Source organism: Hemicordylus capensis, chromosome 13 (genome assembly GCF_027244095.1).
Source record: "Hemicordylus capensis ecotype Gifberg chromosome 13, rHemCap1.1.pri, whole genome shotgun sequence".
Lineage (NCBI taxonomy): Eukaryota > Metazoa > Chordata > Lepidosauria > Squamata > Cordylidae > Hemicordylus > Hemicordylus capensis.
In genome coordinates, this window is record NC_069669.1 from 14,276,986 (window position 1) to 14,294,755 (window position 17,770).

At 46.3% G+C, this 17,770-nt stretch overlaps 1 protein-coding gene across 1 annotated transcript; it reads right to left on the minus strand.

Annotated features, from left to right (window-relative positions):
* Window positions 1-1,468: 1,468 nt before the first annotated feature.
* Window positions 1,469-17,019, minus strand: LOC128336627 (mesothelin-like protein). Its single transcript, XM_053276575.1, has 12 exons — window positions 16,937-17,019; window positions 16,522-16,648; window positions 15,625-15,815; window positions 14,556-14,646; window positions 14,151-14,292; window positions 12,424-12,608; window positions 11,050-11,205; window positions 9,654-9,787; window positions 8,667-8,797; window positions 7,311-7,405; window positions 3,471-5,028; window positions 1,469-2,774 (listed from the first exon to the last, which is right to left on the minus strand). The coding sequence occupies exons 1-12, from the start codon at window positions 17,011-17,013 to the stop codon at window positions 2,689-2,691; spliced, it is 2,973 nt and encodes a 990-aa protein (XP_053132550.1). The 5' UTR covers window positions 17,014-17,019; the 3' UTR covers window positions 1,469-2,688.
* Window positions 17,020-17,770: the final 751 nt, after the last annotated feature.

Here is a 17,770-nt window from a genome sequence, read left to right on the forward strand (position 1 = left end):
TTCATGGATGCAGAAATTTCTGTGGGAAAATACATGCATTGTCCTTGCAGGGGGTGTGAGAAACACTCTGTACTAGGAAAAGCCAAATGCAAAAACCCAAATAAATGAGGCAAAGCCAGCTAGTTGATTTTGCATGGTGGCTGCAGGACAGCAAGGAGGATTTCCCGATGGAGGTCTTCTTTGCAGGAGGTTCTTGGGCTCCCGCAATAAACTACTTGAAAGATAGTTGCTGGGCATCGACACCTAGCAGTTCCCGAGCTCGTCCATCCTGCTATATATTTCTGTCCACGCCAGGCAGAGATTGTGAGTTGTGGTCCCCTTCTTCCACATTCATCACCCACCCACCCCAGAATGTTGAATGTGTGCATGCACAGAAAGCCATACATTCTCCTTTTAGTCCTTGTTGCCCAAGAGGAAAACCAAATGCCCCCTTTCCCTGTGTCTGCTCCTCTTTGGTTTGGGCTTGTGAGGGTTCCTCTTTGGCTTAGAGTACCCTGGGGAGGGGGCTATGCCTCACCCAGGTCCTCCTCCAGCCCGGGCCAGACTCCTCAGCTACTCCGCTGCACCCATATTATTTCAATATGGCCAGTGGGTTAGATCCACATCTCCCACCACACTGCTGACAGACAGGCCATTCAAATCAGCCCCGTCAGTTTCACCACAGGGCTGCTTGGGGGCATCTTATTTATTTATCATCTTGGCATTCTTTATCTTCCCCCAACTTTTGGGAGTTTCCCACACTTATGACTAGACTCTCTGTGTGCACCAAACTAGCTGGATGTGCTACCCAAATATTCCCCGCGGCCTTAAATGAAGCATTGGGCAACATGCATCAGCTGAAATCCAAGAGAAAACTTTCTAAATTCTGATCATGGGAAGCACAATCCAGAAAATATGCAGTTGTTACATTTATTAAACTTCTTCCTTTACCTTTCACCACATCAAATTGCTGTTGTCGATTGGCCCTCTGCTGGTGCTAGAGTTACCCCTTTGAGAGGATTTAACAGAAAAGCATCTCACAAAGACAGTCTGATCAACCCAACAGCTAGGAAACCTCTTTCTGGTGCCTCATTCTGGCGCTAGGGAACCTCATTCTGGTGCCTCATTCTGGTGCCTCATTCTGGCGCTAGGAAGCCTCATTCTGGCACTCAGGACATTATGCCGTACGAGTGTACAGATGTCTGTACCTTCATGCATGTGTTGGTGTGAATGACTGTACCTGTGTTCCTTTTAAAAGTGAACCAGGATACAGGCCCTTCCAACTATAGATAGGAAGTGTACTTCTGTACCTGCGTTCAGCATAAGTTATGAATGACTGTACTTGTGTACAGTTCTAGACCTGCGTACATGTGTTGTACAAGCGTTGAACGTAACCTCTGAAAGGCTCTATTGTCTATCAACATTCTAATTCTATTTGTATTCTCTGCCCGCTTCCAGCATTGTGAGAAACCACAACACAACCAGTCACTGACGATAACATCTTTTTATTTATAACTGCTTATTAAAACTAAACAGAGAGTCATTCCATAAGAAGCAGCTGTGTGCATGGATGGGTTAGAAGGGGGGAAATTAATTAGCTACAAGTTTAATTTCGAGCAATACAAGATCAACAGATATATACACTAGTTGCAGGAAAGTGTACCAATTAATAGTTCAAGTTCAAGGTTTATTACAGTCTATGACCAGCGCAACAAGGGAAGTTAATAGTTCCTGATGAGCTTCCAATGACCCGAGTCCTATAATGGCGCTGCAGAATGCCATCTTGGCATTCTTTATCTTCCCCCAACTTTTGGGAGTTTCCCACACTTATGACTAGACTCTCTGTGTGCACCAAACTAGCTGGATGTGCTACCCAAATATTCCCCACGACCTTAAATGAAGCATTGGGCAACATGCATCAGCTGAAATCCAAGAGAAAACTTTATAAATTCTGATCATGGGAAGCACAATCCAGAAAATATGCAGTTGTTACATATCATTGATGAAGGATCAAGATGTCTCCCTCAAAGATAGTACTTCTGTTGCAGAGATATCATCTCTCTCCCCAGCATTCAAAAATGTTGCCCTGGCCCTTAAGAGCTGCTTCCGATTTTCCAGTCTGCTTGTACAAAACCCATGCTCATATAAACACACGAGATCTTTTCAAGCGGGCCTGCAGAAAGCGATTTGCCAATTCGGCCCCTTCAAATATCCCTCCAACACATTGCAAAATTCCTGCCAATACATGAAAACTGTCAAACACTCTCACTGGGATCTACCCAGAATGCTAGCAACGAGGCAAGATGCTTGGGAAAACGTTCCCAAATGTCTTGCCCTTCACCTCTAGAACCTGGATGCTTGTACACCTGGGCACACAGGTACTAACTTCATTGATGAAATACCCATCTATTGCAAAACTCAAACATTATTCTGGACAGTGTCATCACCGCTGGTTGAATCACAAACAAGCTATCCCTGGAGACATCAGGCCAAGGTTCAGGCTGATGTGAAGAACTGACACAGTCTAGAGAGGGTTGGTGTACAGGCTGCACAGCCAGTGCTATTTTTCTGGTAAAGCAGATTGATTTGGTCCTTGGAGTCAAAATGGCTTTCCTTGTAGGACTTGGAAACTATCATGGTTGCCATCACAAAAGAAACTTGTGGGAGAAGAGGGAGACATTTGGCAGAGGTCAGGCAGCACCGGTGGTTTCAGAGACACATCCTTAGGACTGAGATTACAGCTGTGATGGTCAAAGTCATAAAAAGCCAGTGGAGAGCTGGCTTGGAAGCGGACCCTACATGGAGAAGAAACAAGAATCAAGAGATGCTGGTATTGTCTCTCCATTCAAGATGGTCAGTCACACTCATTCATCCGATTCATACACAAAGCACAACCGTCAGAGGTGACAGGCTGCTTTTGCCTGTTCTACAAAGTTGTCTTTTGTAGACAACTTTTCCTTATAGGCTGCTAAATGGCAACTTGGCTTCATATGAGAGAATATGCATTCAAGGGACATCACTGGGTTGAGCAAAATGCCCCCTAGTGATTCAGCTTCCAAGATGAAAGGCCGCTTTTATTCCCTCTAAGGCAGGCTTCCCAACTTGTGGTCCTCCAGATATTGCTGAACTACAGCTCCCATCATCCCCAGCCACAATAAATTGTAGCTGGGGATGATGGGAGTTGTCGTTCAGCAACATCTGAAGGACTTCAAGTTGAGAGCCCGTGCTGTAATGGTTCTCAAACTTGGGTTCTCAAACTTGGGGGGCCCAGATGCTGTTGGACTACAACTCCCAAGAGCCTTTGGCCATTGGGGCTGGGTGATGGGAGCTGAGGTCCTACAGCATTTGGGGCCAAGATCCCCCTTGGGCCAGACATCAGTCCTGCTCTGGCCACTTCACAAAGCTTGTCCCAGCACCCAGTCTGCATTTTGCAACGCATTCCCCAACCTCTGCAATGGTGAAATTTTGACAGACACAGAGCAGATACTGACCAGATAGCGGCTGAACATTGATGTAGCCATTTGGGGTCGGATATGATGGCGGGGTTGCAGCGGCAGGCCTGCTGGTGGTTCTCCTTGTCTCTGTGGGCGTCAATGTTGTTTTCTGTGTTGGAACAGACCCAGGAGGGACATCTGTCTTGTGAAATGTTTCTGGAGCATGGACAGTGGAGGTACTTGAAGTTGTTGGACTCCTATCTATCACTTCTGTGGCTTTGCTGATAAGCGCTGGGCTAGTGGCATTTGGCATGGGCTTGAGTGGCGCTGAAGGCCCTTTGGAAGGCATTGTGGCTAGACCAGGCATGGTGGCTCTTGTGACATTGGTGCTGCTTGTGGTTTCATTTACATGCAAAGTGTGATGCATACCGATGGTGGATGTGAGGGAAATGGTTGCAGTGGTGGCAAAGGTTGTGTTGGTGTCTGCAGTGGTGGCAGGAAGAGGGGTGTCATCAGTTACGGTGGTGCTGGGAGCTTCTGCGGTTTCGGCAGAAGTGCCTGTCTCAGTGGCCGGTGATCGGGTGGTGGTCTCATTTGAAGTGGAGGTGACATTGGAGAAGACAGGGATGAGGGTGGTTGGGATGGCAATGGTGGAGTCCATGAGGATGGGAGGAAGAGCTGTGGTGTTGGATTCTATTGTGATTTCGCCAGGGGCCATTGTGCTGAAATCTGATGTGGTGGCTGGTGCTCGGGTGGTGGTCTCATTTGAAGTGGAGGTGACATTGGATAAGACAGGGACGAGAGGAAGAGCTACGGTGTTGGACGTGGCAGTGCTGGAATCTAGTGTGATTTCGCCAGGGGTCGTCATGTTGAAATCTGTCACAGTGGCCGGTGGTCGGGTGGTGGTCTCATTTGAAGTGGAGGTGACATTGGAGAAGACAGGGATGAGGGTGGTTGGGACAGCAGTGGTGGAGTCCATGAGGATGGGAGGAAGAGCTGTGGTGTTGGATTCTACTGTGATTTCGCCAGGGGCCATTGTGCTGAAATCTGATGTGGTGGCTGGTGCTCGGGTGGTGGTCTCATTTGAAGTGGAGGTGACATTGGATAAGACAGGGACGAGAGGAAGAGCTACGGCGTTGGACGTGGCGGTGCTGGAATCTAGTGTGAATTCGCCAGGGGTCGTCATGTTGACATCTGCCTCAGTGGCCGGTGATCGGGTGGTGGTCTCTTCCGAAGTAGCTGTTACCTTGGAGGAGGCAGCCATGAGACTGGTGGGGAAATCAGCACTGGGGACTATGCCAATGGTAGTAACAGTCGTCGCCTTAAAGCCCAAAGGAGCAGTGCTGCTCGGGGCAGAGAGGGTTGACCCCATGGTGGGAGTGACAGAGGTATCTGCTGATGGGGGGCCACTGGCAATAGGGACTCCCACTGCTGTGCTGCTGGCTTCAGTGGAAGATGGAGTCATCATCCCTCCTTGGAGGCCAATCCCCAGGGTGTCCAGATCAGACTGAAGCTGGGCCCTGATCCACATGGCGACAGAAGTGTGGTTTTCAACTTCTTTCAGATCAGGTAAATGTATCCCCAGCAAACCTCTCACATCCTGGACGCTCAGTTCCTGCAATAGATTGGTGACACCTTTGCTCACTGAGGCAGGGTCAGGCGGTCCCTCACATTAGATTTATGGTCCCCCCGAGAAAATCTTCATTTCAGTCTATTCTCATCTCCCTCCAAAAAGCATTACAAATAGAGGTCTTACCTACACTATACATTTATGTCGGTTTTATAACACTTTAGCTATCATACGTCACTCCAAGAACTCCGGAAGTTGTCATTCATATACAAATCTCCATATACAAATCTCCAAGCAGTTTACAATTTCTTCATTCTTTCTTAAATCTTCATTCATCTTCATTTTGTGAAGATGCTGAGAATTGTCTGTTAGAAGCTCCAAACCGCACATCACAGAGCATAGTTCTCTGAGAACTGAGCAAAGCGGCACCTTTTTAAAGTGATGATTCTCTTTATTAAGTAGGGGGAGAGCAACTGGCCCTATCCATCCCCAGCACAGCACCCCTCCAGTGGCGGTTGCTGGTGTCTATCTTATGTTTCTTTTTTATTATTGTTAGCCCTTTGGGGACAGGGAGATATTTTATTTATTTACTGCTGCTGCTTATTGCTTGGGGGACTTTTGTTGAAAAGTCGTATATAAATATTATTATTCTTCGTCATAGCTAATTTCTCTAGGGTTCTTTGAAAAGAGAGGTCTGTTTAAGCATTTTAAGTCTGTAGCGTGGATATCCTCAAACAGTCTAACACAGGGATTCTCAACCTTGTTTCCCCAGATGTTGTTGGACCATCTCCCATCATCTCTGGCTACAATGACCAAGGGCCCTTGGGAGCTGTAGTCATCTGGGGACCCAAGGCTGAGAACCCATTGATCTGGGACTTCCGGTTGGACTGCCAATGCAGCTGCATGCCTCCCTGACAGGGGAGGACCGAGAAGAAGAAATTAAGGGGGTTTTGAGGCTTCAAACTCCACCCCCCCATCTCACCCTGGATTAAAGGGCTGACTCAAGATAAACCACTGTCCCACTTTTGCCAGCTCCCTAATTCAGAGTTGTGTCAAAGGACGCAATTCTGTCTTAGGTAAAGAGTGGCGGGGGCTGGATTTAAATCAAGCTGTCTTCTTCTCCGGAAATCTCTTTGACCAAAGCTGGCTGGCAGCCAATTTCTACGGTTTGGATCTAATTAATTGCTAAAGTTTAAGAAACTCACCTTTCAACGTGATTGATGATAAATTGCTGTGTTTTCTGCGATAAATTCCTCCTGCGTTTATTGGGAAGATAGCTACAAGACACAGCTGTAAGTTCTTTTTGGCTATAATTAAGGAGGGGAACCCAATCTTCTTGCTAATTATTGGAACTTAAGAGATTAACTGATGTTTAAAAGCTTTCAGTATTTGGAAAAAGATCTTATTAGTGGAAACTATTTTTCTTGCTGTTTGAAAAAGTTTATGGAAGAGGAGATTTGCTGTTTGTCATTCAAGCTGTCTATTACTAATTCAGCCAATTAAAGCCAAAAGTCGTTTCACACTACCGTGAGAAAACTGAACTGCTAGCGATAAGATATATGAGTTGTGGTGCAGAACTGTTTATATTTGGAAAATAACTACAGGCTTCTACTTTCTCTTTTGAGATCAAGGACATTAAACCCTGCTGTGAAAGTGCTTTACTCCTTTCTCTCTCCTCTAAGAAAGGGGAAGGAGAGAAAAAAGAACAAGAAAGAGAGAAAGATAATGTCAAAAAAAACTACACCAAAGCCAGATACATCCACAGCTTAGGAAACTTTCTCTTCCAAGTCCAGGTGCAGGGGAAGTCAAAATGTCTGCAAATTTGGATCAGGAAGACTGGCTGATAAAAATTTTGGAATATGCGGAGATGGCAAAACTTACAGCACTAATAAGAGACCAAAACTTGGAATGTTTTAAAGAAGATTGGAAACCATTCTTGTTGTACCTAAAGAATTACTTTCCTACTGTGGACTTTACAGCAGGGTTTGAAATTTAGTAAAAAAAACTGCAGGTTGGGTAGATTAGCTATGTTTGTAAGGGTTTGAATTTATGTTTTGAATTATTATTATAGCAAGGGTAGATTTTATAGTTGATGATTCACGAAGAGATGTGTGCGGGAAGTCCACCTTTTTGTGTGTATTTGCAATGAATGATAATATTACTACTGTTAAAATTAATAAAAATTGAATTTGGGGGAGAAAAAAAAGAGAACCCATTGATCTAACAGATATTTCCTGAAGCTGACTGACATTTTCTAGCAGATGCTGGTCTAATGCAGTCTCACCAACTTAACAAAACAGTGTGACTAACCCATTGTGAAAACTAACCTTTAATTCCTCTGGGTTTAAATTAATAAAGGTATTGATATCCATAGCCACCTCAGATGCTGCCAGTGCTTTCAGGTCCTCAACTGGAGCCCCACCTAAGAAAGGAAGAAAAACAATGGGTGAAGTTATTGGTATTTCTGGTACCCTGCCTGTTGAATTCCCAGGGATGGAAAGGCTCTCCTGGGCCTATATATATTACTCATTTATTATTAATTATTAGTAGTAGTAGTTCTCCACCCCAAACTTACATCTCTGGGCAGCTTACAACAACATAAAACAAATTAAAATTCAAACATTCAAACAGTTTAAAACCACATTTATTTTGATGTCCTCTCAGCACCAGGCAAAGAACCTTTTATTTATTTATTTGAAATATTTATACCCCACCCCTCCAGTATACTCTTGTTGGGGGCAGCTCACAACAATAAAATAGATACAATATAACATAAAAGTAATAAAATTAACCCAATTAAGTAAACAAGTTAAAAGTCAGGTTAAAAACCACAATCAAATTAAAAGTTATTTTAAAAGCTAAAAATTGAGAATTATAAAAAATAAAGAACCTACTAGATATAACCAAAGATGGAGCATTTAAAAGCCTCTTTGAAAAGATGTGATCTTAGTTGTTTTTTTAAAAATACTGAGGGAGGGAGCATGGTGAAGCTCTTCAGGGATGGCGTCCCAAAGCCAAGGGGCCACAACCAAAAAGGTCCCATCTCTTTTAGTGGTGGGGCCATGAGCAGTGCCTCAGACGATGAGCGGAGGGCCTTGGCAGGTTCATATGGGCGAATGTGGTCCAACAGGTACCCTGGCCCCAAGCTGAGTAGAGCTTTAGTCAAAACCAGCACCTTGAATCTAGCCTGGAAGTGGACCAATGAAGGTACCGCGGGATGGGTGTGATATTCATGAAGCAACTTGCACCCACTAGCATCCTTGCAGCAGCATTCTGGACCAGCTGAAGCTTCCAAACAGTCTTCAAGGGCAGCCCCCTGTAGAACGTGTTGCAGTAGTCCAATCTGTATGTGACCAATGCATGAGTGACTGAGGTCAGGTCCGACTTCTCCAAGTAGGGTTACAGCTGGTATACCAGCTGTAGCTGGTAAAAGACGCTTCTGCGCCTTTTATTCTTCAAAGCTCTTTAGGTCTTTCTATTGACTCCTGATGACGTCGGCCAACAATCAAGCTAATGCTGCATGGGCAGAACAGCATTTTCCTATCATGTGATAGGAGAAGGGCAGGGCTATGCTTGACTACTTCTGCAGCTGCCTCCTAAAAATGTGTCCTGGAGAGTCCCACAACCCCTACAGCTATTTCAACTGGAAAACAAGGAGGCTTTCCATAATGAATGATACCCACCTAGATATGGCTGAATTAAGGGATAATACGCATCGGTTCCTTCTTGGCTGGCAAAGGCAGTGTGCGCTTTTTGGTAAAGGATGTCTTTCTTGCCTTGGGAACAAGAAGAGAGATCTAACTTTCCGGTGTGCCTAAACAAAGGGAAATGAAAGAGATGAGACTCCGAAGCCTCTGCATTTGAAGCGAAACGAACTCAGCAAGGTCTTGTGGTAGCAAGCAGGACTTGTCCCCCTAGCTAAGCAGGGTCTGCCCTGGTTGCATATGAAAGAGAGATTGTAAGTGTGAGCACTGGAAGATATTCCCCTCAGGGGATGAAGCCACTCTGGGAAGAGCATTGAGGTTCTAGTTTCCCTCCCTGGCAGCATCTCCAAGATCGTGCTGAGAGAGATTCCTGCCTGCAACCTTGTAGAAGCTGCTGCCAGTCTGGGTAGACAATACTGAGCTAGATGGACCTATGGTCTGACTCAGTATATGGCAGCTTCCTATGTTTACTGGCTCAGAAATAAGGGCTGCGCTGGGAGGTGTAGGGCGTTCATTCCATGGGGACCTGGGTCCACAAATCGAAGGGCTAAAGCAGTCGGCATTGTCTGAATGGCGGAAGGAGCAAGATTGGCTCTCAGTTCCGATACTAGGATGGGTAGTGAAAGCATCCACTCGCATTTGGATTCGTATGCTGTCTGCCAGTCTTTCCCCACCCATGCGGTTCATTCATCAGGTAGAACCATGCTGCCTGCAGGCTGGGCATTCATCAGGTAGAGCTGGGCTGTTAAGCTGCTCTCAAGAGAGAAGGGAGCCACCTGGGCGGCTGCCGGGAAGCAGAAGCTGCTGCACCTCCTTTGGCACCCCTCATGGCCAGCTGCCACTGCCCTGCCCAACCCCCTCCATCCCAGATTGCCAGCCAAAGCAACCACTACTCTGCACTGCTTCGGAACGGTCCGCCTCTTGTCTCGGCAAGGAAAAAAGCCTCCGTCCGAGGCAGCTGCCTACGCAATGGCTTCCGGGCTGATTTGCTGCAGCTGGTCTTCATCCAGAAGGCACAGGTATGGCCCCTCCAGCACGTCCAGCAATGGGCCAGTGAGGGTGCCCCCCAGCTCCAGGTATCTCCCAACCAGCCGCCTGAGCTGCAAGAACAACAGTGTCTTGTAAGCATACAAATATGGCAAATGTTTATATGTACTGCTTTTCAACAAACATTCCCCAAGCAGTTGACTTCGATATAAATGTGTAAAAATGGCTCCCTGTCCCCAAAGGGCTGACAGTCTGGAAAAAGAAACACCAGCAACAGCCACTGGAGGGATGCTGTGCTGAGGCTGGATGGGGCCAGGTACTCTCCCCCTGCTCAATAAAGAAGATTACCACATTTTAAAAGGTGCCTTTTTGCTCAGGATCCAGAATTTTCACTCGAGGCACAAATGATCAGGCTCAAACTAGCATATGTCGGACACATTATGCGAAGACCCAGCTCCCTTCAGAAGTCCATCATGCTGGGGAAAGTGGAAGGAAAGAGAAGAAGAGGACGACCAGCAGCCAGGTGGATGGAGTCGATCATGACAGCAATGAAGGCACCACTGAGAGACCTCAAAGCCAAGGTGAAGACAGATCATCCTGGAGAGAATCTATGTGGTTGTTAAGGGTCAACACGGCACTTAATCAATCAATCAATCAATCTTTGCTCAGTTGGCAGGGGATACTCGAACATGAACATCCCCGCCCTGGCTTGCCCCAATCACCCAGAGGTGCACAACCCTTGGGTTGCCAGATGATGTTGGACTAAAACTCCAACTACTAACCCATCATCCCCAGCCACAATAGCTAATGAGAATGATGGGCATTGTGATCCAACAACATCTGGGCACCCAAGGTTGGGAATCACGGCTGTAACTCATGGAAGCCAACGTTCCGTCTTCTGGCACTAGCCAAGAGGATGCCACAGTGACCAACGAGGCCGTTTTTGCTCCAGAAGCTGAGTGATTGCCCTCATAGACTAAGCCAGGGGTTCTCAAACTTGGGTCCCCAGATGTTGTTGGACTACAACTCCCATCTACATCCCCAGTGGTGTCATGGTTACCGAGTTGGACTAGGACTGGGGAGACCCAAGATCAAATCCCTGTTCAGCCATGGAACTCGCTGGGTGACTCTGGGCCAGTCCCTTCTCTTTCAGCCTAAGCTACCTCACAGGGTTGTTGTGAGGATAAGCATAACCATGCACACTGCTCTGGGCTCCTTGGAGGAAGAGACAGATATAAACATACATACATACATTTGGGGGACCCACATTTGAGAACCCCTGGACTAAGCAAAAGGAAAAAGCTGGAGGGAGATGAATTCTGGGGATAACGTGCATTTTGATTCTGGGCTGCTGCACGTCCCGTATGTACATTACTTGAGCAGGTTCCCAGGCGCCATTATTCCGGTTCAGCAGAGCAGTCAGCGTGTCGCTTGACGTCACATTCCACCCGCCGATCTCATCAGCACTGTACAGACGTGAAAGGTAGCCCAGCAGAGCCAGCTGGTCCTCGGGAATCTCACCATTGTAGATCTGAGAAGCCCAGACAGAAAAGGGGCTCGTCAGTCAATAATCCACAAGCCGGAATCAGCATCTCGATTCGCTAGAGAGCTCAGCACATTCAAGACGAAAAGAACATTTAGGCACCAATTCTGGTTTAAATGGTTATAAAAATAATTTTTAAAATGGTTTTTTAAAATAAGTGTTATGTTAATACTTTAGCTGGTTTTCTTTTGTGTTTTATATTGCCTTTTAAACGGGTTGCCTTTTTGCTGTAAACTGCCCTGAGCCACGCTAGGAAGGGCACTATATAACTGAAATAAATACATAAAATTAAATTAAAAAATTATAAATTTGGCAACATTTCAGCTTTCTGCAGTTTCAAATGCTGAATCTAATACTTAATTTAAAAATAAGATCTCATCAAGGCTTGTTGACTTATAGATTTATATATTCATAGCTTTTCTTTAAAAGATAGCAGAAGACTATCTTGTCTTGTCAAACTGAATTGACAAGATCTCTGTTGATCTTGTCAAAATGAATTATTTAAGCCTTGTTTTAATACAATTTCCAGGGCCAATGTGACAATTCTCTCTCTCTCTCTTTCTCTCTCTCTCTCTCTCTCACTAGAATTCTGAATCTCCCTTGTTTTCTTTTTCTTTTTTTAATGCAAGGTGGATTCCCATAAGAAGTTCCACTCTGGATAGTTGCCAGAGTACTCTTAACTCTGAGCCATTTGGATGGGGCGGTATATAAATGTCATAAATCAATCAAAAAATAATAAACCAGCATGTCAGTCTTTAAGTCCTGCCCTCAGTGCTTCAGGCAGTCTTTCTTATTTCCAGAAGCTTTTAAACATGCATGCATTCATTCTTTATCGGTCCCTTGTTGATATTTTTGTAACGAAGTTGTTGTTTTTTTAAGGCGCATAGTTGCTCTGGGGATGGTGACATCACAGAGAGCCAGCCAACCAGTGATCAGTGATGTCTTGGTGACATCACAGAGAGCCAGCCAACCAGTGATCAGTGATGTCTTGGTGACATCACAGAGAGCCAGCCAACCAGCCCCATTCTGAATGACATCACAGAGAGCCTGTGTGCAGAGCTGGGCTGTTTAGGGCTCTACCCTGGAGAGGATAAGACAGGTTTAGACTGGGTGCAGTGAGGAGGCTTTCAGAGGCACTACTCCAGAAATGTCACACATCTTCACTAGTCATGGCGGATTGTGCCTCACTTGATGGCCCACAATTACCTCGTCTAATTTTCTTTTAATCACAAGCAGGTAGTCATTGGGGAGAGGCTGGTCAAGCAAAGAGGCCAGGTTGTCTCTCAACACCTCGTTGCTCAGACACGCGTCAAACTGCTGGGCACTGTCATACTGGAGGATGAGAAGGTCGTCTTCCAGGGTGCTGGCTGTGATGGGAGTGGACTGGCAAGCTGTAGGCAGAATTCACAGACAAAGGAACCATCTCTCAGAGAAGGCAGTGCAGAATGAGCAGTTAGGAGAAACTACCACCATCTCTGGGGCTTTGCTGCCCCCTGGGCAGTCCCCAAACTACCCCTCCTGCCCCAAGGCACCACCTACTTCCTCTTCTCCCACACGTCTCTCTCCTACACCTGCTATTCCCTCAGGTCCCTGTTTCTCAGCCCACCACCCGACCCCTACTGCCACAGCTCCCCAGATGTCCAAGGAAATTTGTTCATATACCTCCATCTTCAGCTCTCCTATCTCTTGGGCCCTATGCACACTCAGCTTTCCTGCCCTAAGCTTGCCTGCATCCCCTCTACTCATCCACCACCACATTCTCTGTCCTTCCACTTCTCACCTAGGGAGAGAGCACCTCCGATCCCTAGGTCCTGTGTAACATTATCCCCTTATCCAAGCTGATCTTTCAGTTCGCGCACAATAAATGTGCTGTCTGCCTGTTCCGTTCTGGGGACCTTCCCCTGAGCAGTTGGAGTGTTCATGAGCAGTCCGTAGGCGCTGCTGCAGCTCACCCAGCCAATAGCTGAAGGGGAGGAGGCAGGCAAGCCAGCCTTCCATCTGCTATATATGCACGACATTCAGATGCTCTGACTTTTCTTAATTGACTCCAGCTGCTCTTCACTACCCCACATTGTGTGTCTTGAATACGAATACGACACGAATACAACGACTGTTTATATACCACTTTTCAACCAAAGTTCCCAAAGTGGTTTACATAGTTCTAAATGAATGAATGAATGAATGAATGAATGAATGAATGAATAAGAGGGCTCCCTGTCCCCAAAGGGTTCACAATCTTTAAAAAAGAAAGAAAGAAACATAAGCTAGACACCAGCAACAGCTACTGGAGGATGCTCTGCTGGGGATGGATAGGGCCAGTTGCTCTCCCCCGGCTAAATAAAGAGAGGCTAGCCGATCGCCGCCTCTCTAGGCGGCGCGGCTCGTTTGCCCGCAGCCCCGCCTCCAGGAGCACGTGACACTTGGGATCGGCTCTCATTGGCCCACCGCAGTTCTGAAGGCGGGGCCAACAGCAGCGAGCCGGCAACAGGCGTTCGCCGGCTCAGTTCTTCTCTCGGTTCTTCTCAACAGGCGTTCTTCTCTCTTCTCTTGACAGCGTCGGACGGGTGGCATGAATTTGCAGAGACCTGACCTTAGGTCGGCGACGAAGGGCGCCCCCTTCTGGAAGGCGGGCCGCCTGGAGCCGAGGTGTCTGCACCAGGGGCTTTTAGGGCGGGGCGGCCACATGATGGGCCGACCCATTAGGGACCGCACTGTTGCTGGTATGAATGCCAACCCCAGCTGCTGTGCCCTGCGGGCATTATTAAAACCTGTTACCCCTAATAAAGTGGCCAACATTCTCCAAAAAGCATTTTGTGTCCGTGTCTCCTTGGGTCTGGGTGCAACCATCACTTGTAAAAGGTGCCTCTTTGTTCAGTTAGCAGGAGACTATCACAGGGGTGATGCTGGCCAATCCCTGTATATTTTTCTCTTACATTCTGTTGCTCGTTTTCTCCTGGGAGAGGAAGCAGGATTCGGTCCAACTTCTGTTAAGAAGAGGAGTGTTTTCTCCCTCTGTGAAGCACTTTGACTGCCGTAGCCCTCCGCAACGTTCCTGAGGAAGATAGTCCTCTCTTCCTGAGGAAAAGGACATTCATCAGAGTTTGTACCCCACTGATAAATCTTAGGTCAAACTCAGAGTCTGTCAGGGAGCAGTGGCATGGCACCTCTGTTTTCTACACCAGGGGTTCCCGGGGGAATGGGGCCAGGGCTCTGGGGTAGAGCATCTGCTTTGCATGCAGAAGGACCCAGGGGCCCAAATTTGGGAGCCCAAAACATCTGAGGCTGAGCAGGGTCAGGTCTGGTCCATTTTTAGATGGGCCTCGCCCGTTCCCACCTACCTGGTTAATGGAACCCCACGTCGTGCGGTTTATGTAGAGAGCGAGAGGCCCCAGGTCTTCAAGAGTTTCTTCATCCCAGGACTGGGGAGCCCTGCAGCACAGGGAGACATGCCAAGTTTGTGTGAGATAATATTAATGTCTGAAGGAGAGTGGAAGCAGAGTTTTGCAGGAAGTAAACCGAATGTGAAGATTCACATTCCGAATTCCCAGAGCGTTGAGACCTGGCGAGCTCAGCGTTGAGATGTCATGTTGAAAGACGTAAAAATAAATCTTTTTGATACACTTTAGCATATTGGTTGAGCATAAATTTGCCAAATTTGGTACTTTAAGACCTCCCCTGCCTTGCCCCGAATACTCCATCAATACCATCATTTACCCAAATAAAAGGCGACTCTGAATGTAAGACGACGCCTTAAGAGATAGAGGCTAAATATGGGTTATACCTATGTTTACCCAAAAGAAAGTGGAATTTGAATCTAAAACAACTCCCCACTTCATATTTAACAGGAAGAAACTGGGGGGGGGGGACTTGTCTTTGATCCTAGTAAATACGGCATCCATAACAGGAAATGTTAAAAGAAAAAGTTAATTAAGGGAATATAAACTTAAGGGAAGTTTAAACTTTAAGGGAAGTTTAAACTTAATTAAGGGAATAAAATTAAGGGAATAAAATTAAGGGAATATAAACTAATTAAGGGAATATAAATATAAATGTAAATATAAGGGAATACAAACTTAAGGGAATATAAACTTATAATAATTATTATATTATTATATTATTATAATTATAATTATAATAATTAATAATCATTATATAATTATAATTATAATTATTAATTATTAATAATCAATAATTAATAATCAATAAATTATTATATGATAATAATATATTATTACATAATATATGTAATATATATATATTACAATTGGCAGGGGGATGCTTCAATCCCCCCCCACACACACACACACAAAGAGTGATCTTAGCCTTTTTTCTTCTCTGTCGGGTTGTCCAAAAATCTTTGGCAGCAGCCATTCCAACACGGCACGTAAAGGTCCATCGCTCACTCACCCAGACGAGGTCTTGCCGCTGCTCAGGAGCGTGTTGAGGGCGGTTTTCTGGGAGGCCGTGAGATCAGGGCACCGTTTCAGATTCTCCAGGATGGACGGGTCAGAGAAGCCAATGGTGGCGGCACCCATGTCACACACAAAGGCCCCCAGTGCTTGCAGCTGCTCTTTGCTGAGTGAGGCATTCCCCACTCCCTAGCAAAACAGGCAGAGGGGAAGCTCCGGTTAGGACCAGTGGACAGCTGTTCATGTCCACTCCTGGTTTTCATTCCAGCCAGAGGAGCGGCAGCGGCCGTTCAAGACCCCTATGCGCCTGAGGCAGGATACCAAATGCAGCCCCCACCCTGCACATGCACCCTCCCCACCCCCTTTTTTTAAAGCAAGGGCAGAAAGACATCTTTCTGTCTCTCTGACACTCAGTAGAGGCTCTTTCTAAGAAGCTGGAGGGGGTACAAAGGAGGCACAGCGGCTTCTGCTTCCCAGCAGATCGCTGAGCTGAATAGGCTTTGAATAGGCTGTTCTTATGTTCTTATGATGCCATTGCATCCGGTCAGTGATCCCTGACTGGGTGGGATCGCTCTGCAAGGAATGAAAGCAGGGCAGAGGTGAACCAACCACTGCAGAAGGAAGAATGCCTTCTCAGAGGAACTTTTGCCCTCTCGAAATCACTGCTTTTGGGGAAATATCTGGAGACGGGGAACCTGGAGATGATTCGGTTCAGCACTCAGCAGAAACTAGCATTTTATTTGCTATTGTTTAGCACACCGTTGGGAAGGTTTGTGACCTCTCTGCCCAGAGAAGGAAGCCGCCCTCGAGGGAACAGGCAATGCGGCCATCACAAGCAGACAGGCGGTGTGCACCAGCTCTTAGAATTAATAGAGAATAGAGTGTAAAGCCTTACAAAGCAACTCAATGCATTCTCCAGGAGGTGGGTCCTCTGAGCAGATCCATTGGCTAACAGGCTTAGGTCCCCTTGAGAAGCCACTGTGTAAAACGCTTTGCAGACTAGATCTTTGACTTGGTCGAGCCTGGAAGATATGGGGTGTTCAGTGAGGGAGTCCAACAGAAAAACCCCAACAATCAAGCTTTTGGTTACATAAAGGTTAATTCTTCTTCCCTGCACCAACTTATTTATGGGTGAATGTGGGTTTCGGGGTGGGGTGGGGGAATCCTATGGTGTTAGAATGGGTAAACAGCAAGGGTGACAGGTCTGGGGAAAGAGACGGTGCTTTAAAAGCTGGGGCAGATGGCATAATCTTTGCAGCGGTTCCTATCGCTTAGTTCTTCACGGACGATGAACCCTCAGAGCTACTCACGGGAAGAAAAGCAGCACATCTGGTGAATAACTGGAGAAGTTTGCCGTCAGGTTGCTTCTGGTAAGAAGTCTGGCCATGCAGGAGAGCTGATGGGAGGAGAAAGACAGATGCCATCAGGAGGACTCTTGGCTTCCCCTTAAAATAATAAGGACTGATTTACAAATGGGGTGCAAATGCATACAATTATGGAAGCATTGTGTGACAGAAAAAAGAGCTCCAGCCGCTTTTCTCTGCCTTGCAGGACAAGCTGCCTCTGCTGAAATTCCCTCTTCCACATAGCTACTGGAAATTGAAAGATAATGTAAAATAATCTAAACATAATAATAATAATAATAAGAAGAAGAAGAAGAAGAAGAAGAAGAAGAAGAAGAAGAAGAAGAAGAAGAAGAAGAAGAAGACGATTTCTATACCGCCCTTCCAAAAATGGCTCAGGGCGGTTTACAAAGAGAAATAACAAACAAATAAGATGGCTCCCTGTCCCCAAAGGGCTCACATTCTAAAAAGAAACTTAAGACACACACCAGCAACAGTCACTGAAGGGATGTTGTGCTGGGGGTGAATAGGGCCAGTTACTCTCCCCCTGCTAAATAAAGAGAATCACCATGGGGTGCCTCTTTGCCCATTTAGCAGGGGATTTAAAATAATAAATAAAATGCCTTCATCCACTCAATAATTAATAGCCGTTCCATCCTCTTTGCTATCCGGTCGTCCCATCCTTAAAAATTCAGAAGTGGCAAAGTGCCCAGTACGTTAATCCAGCCCTCCCTTGGCCTCTGGCTCATCTCACAGACCATGCTTCCTGAAGCTGATGCTGCTGTTGGTGGAGACAGGAGA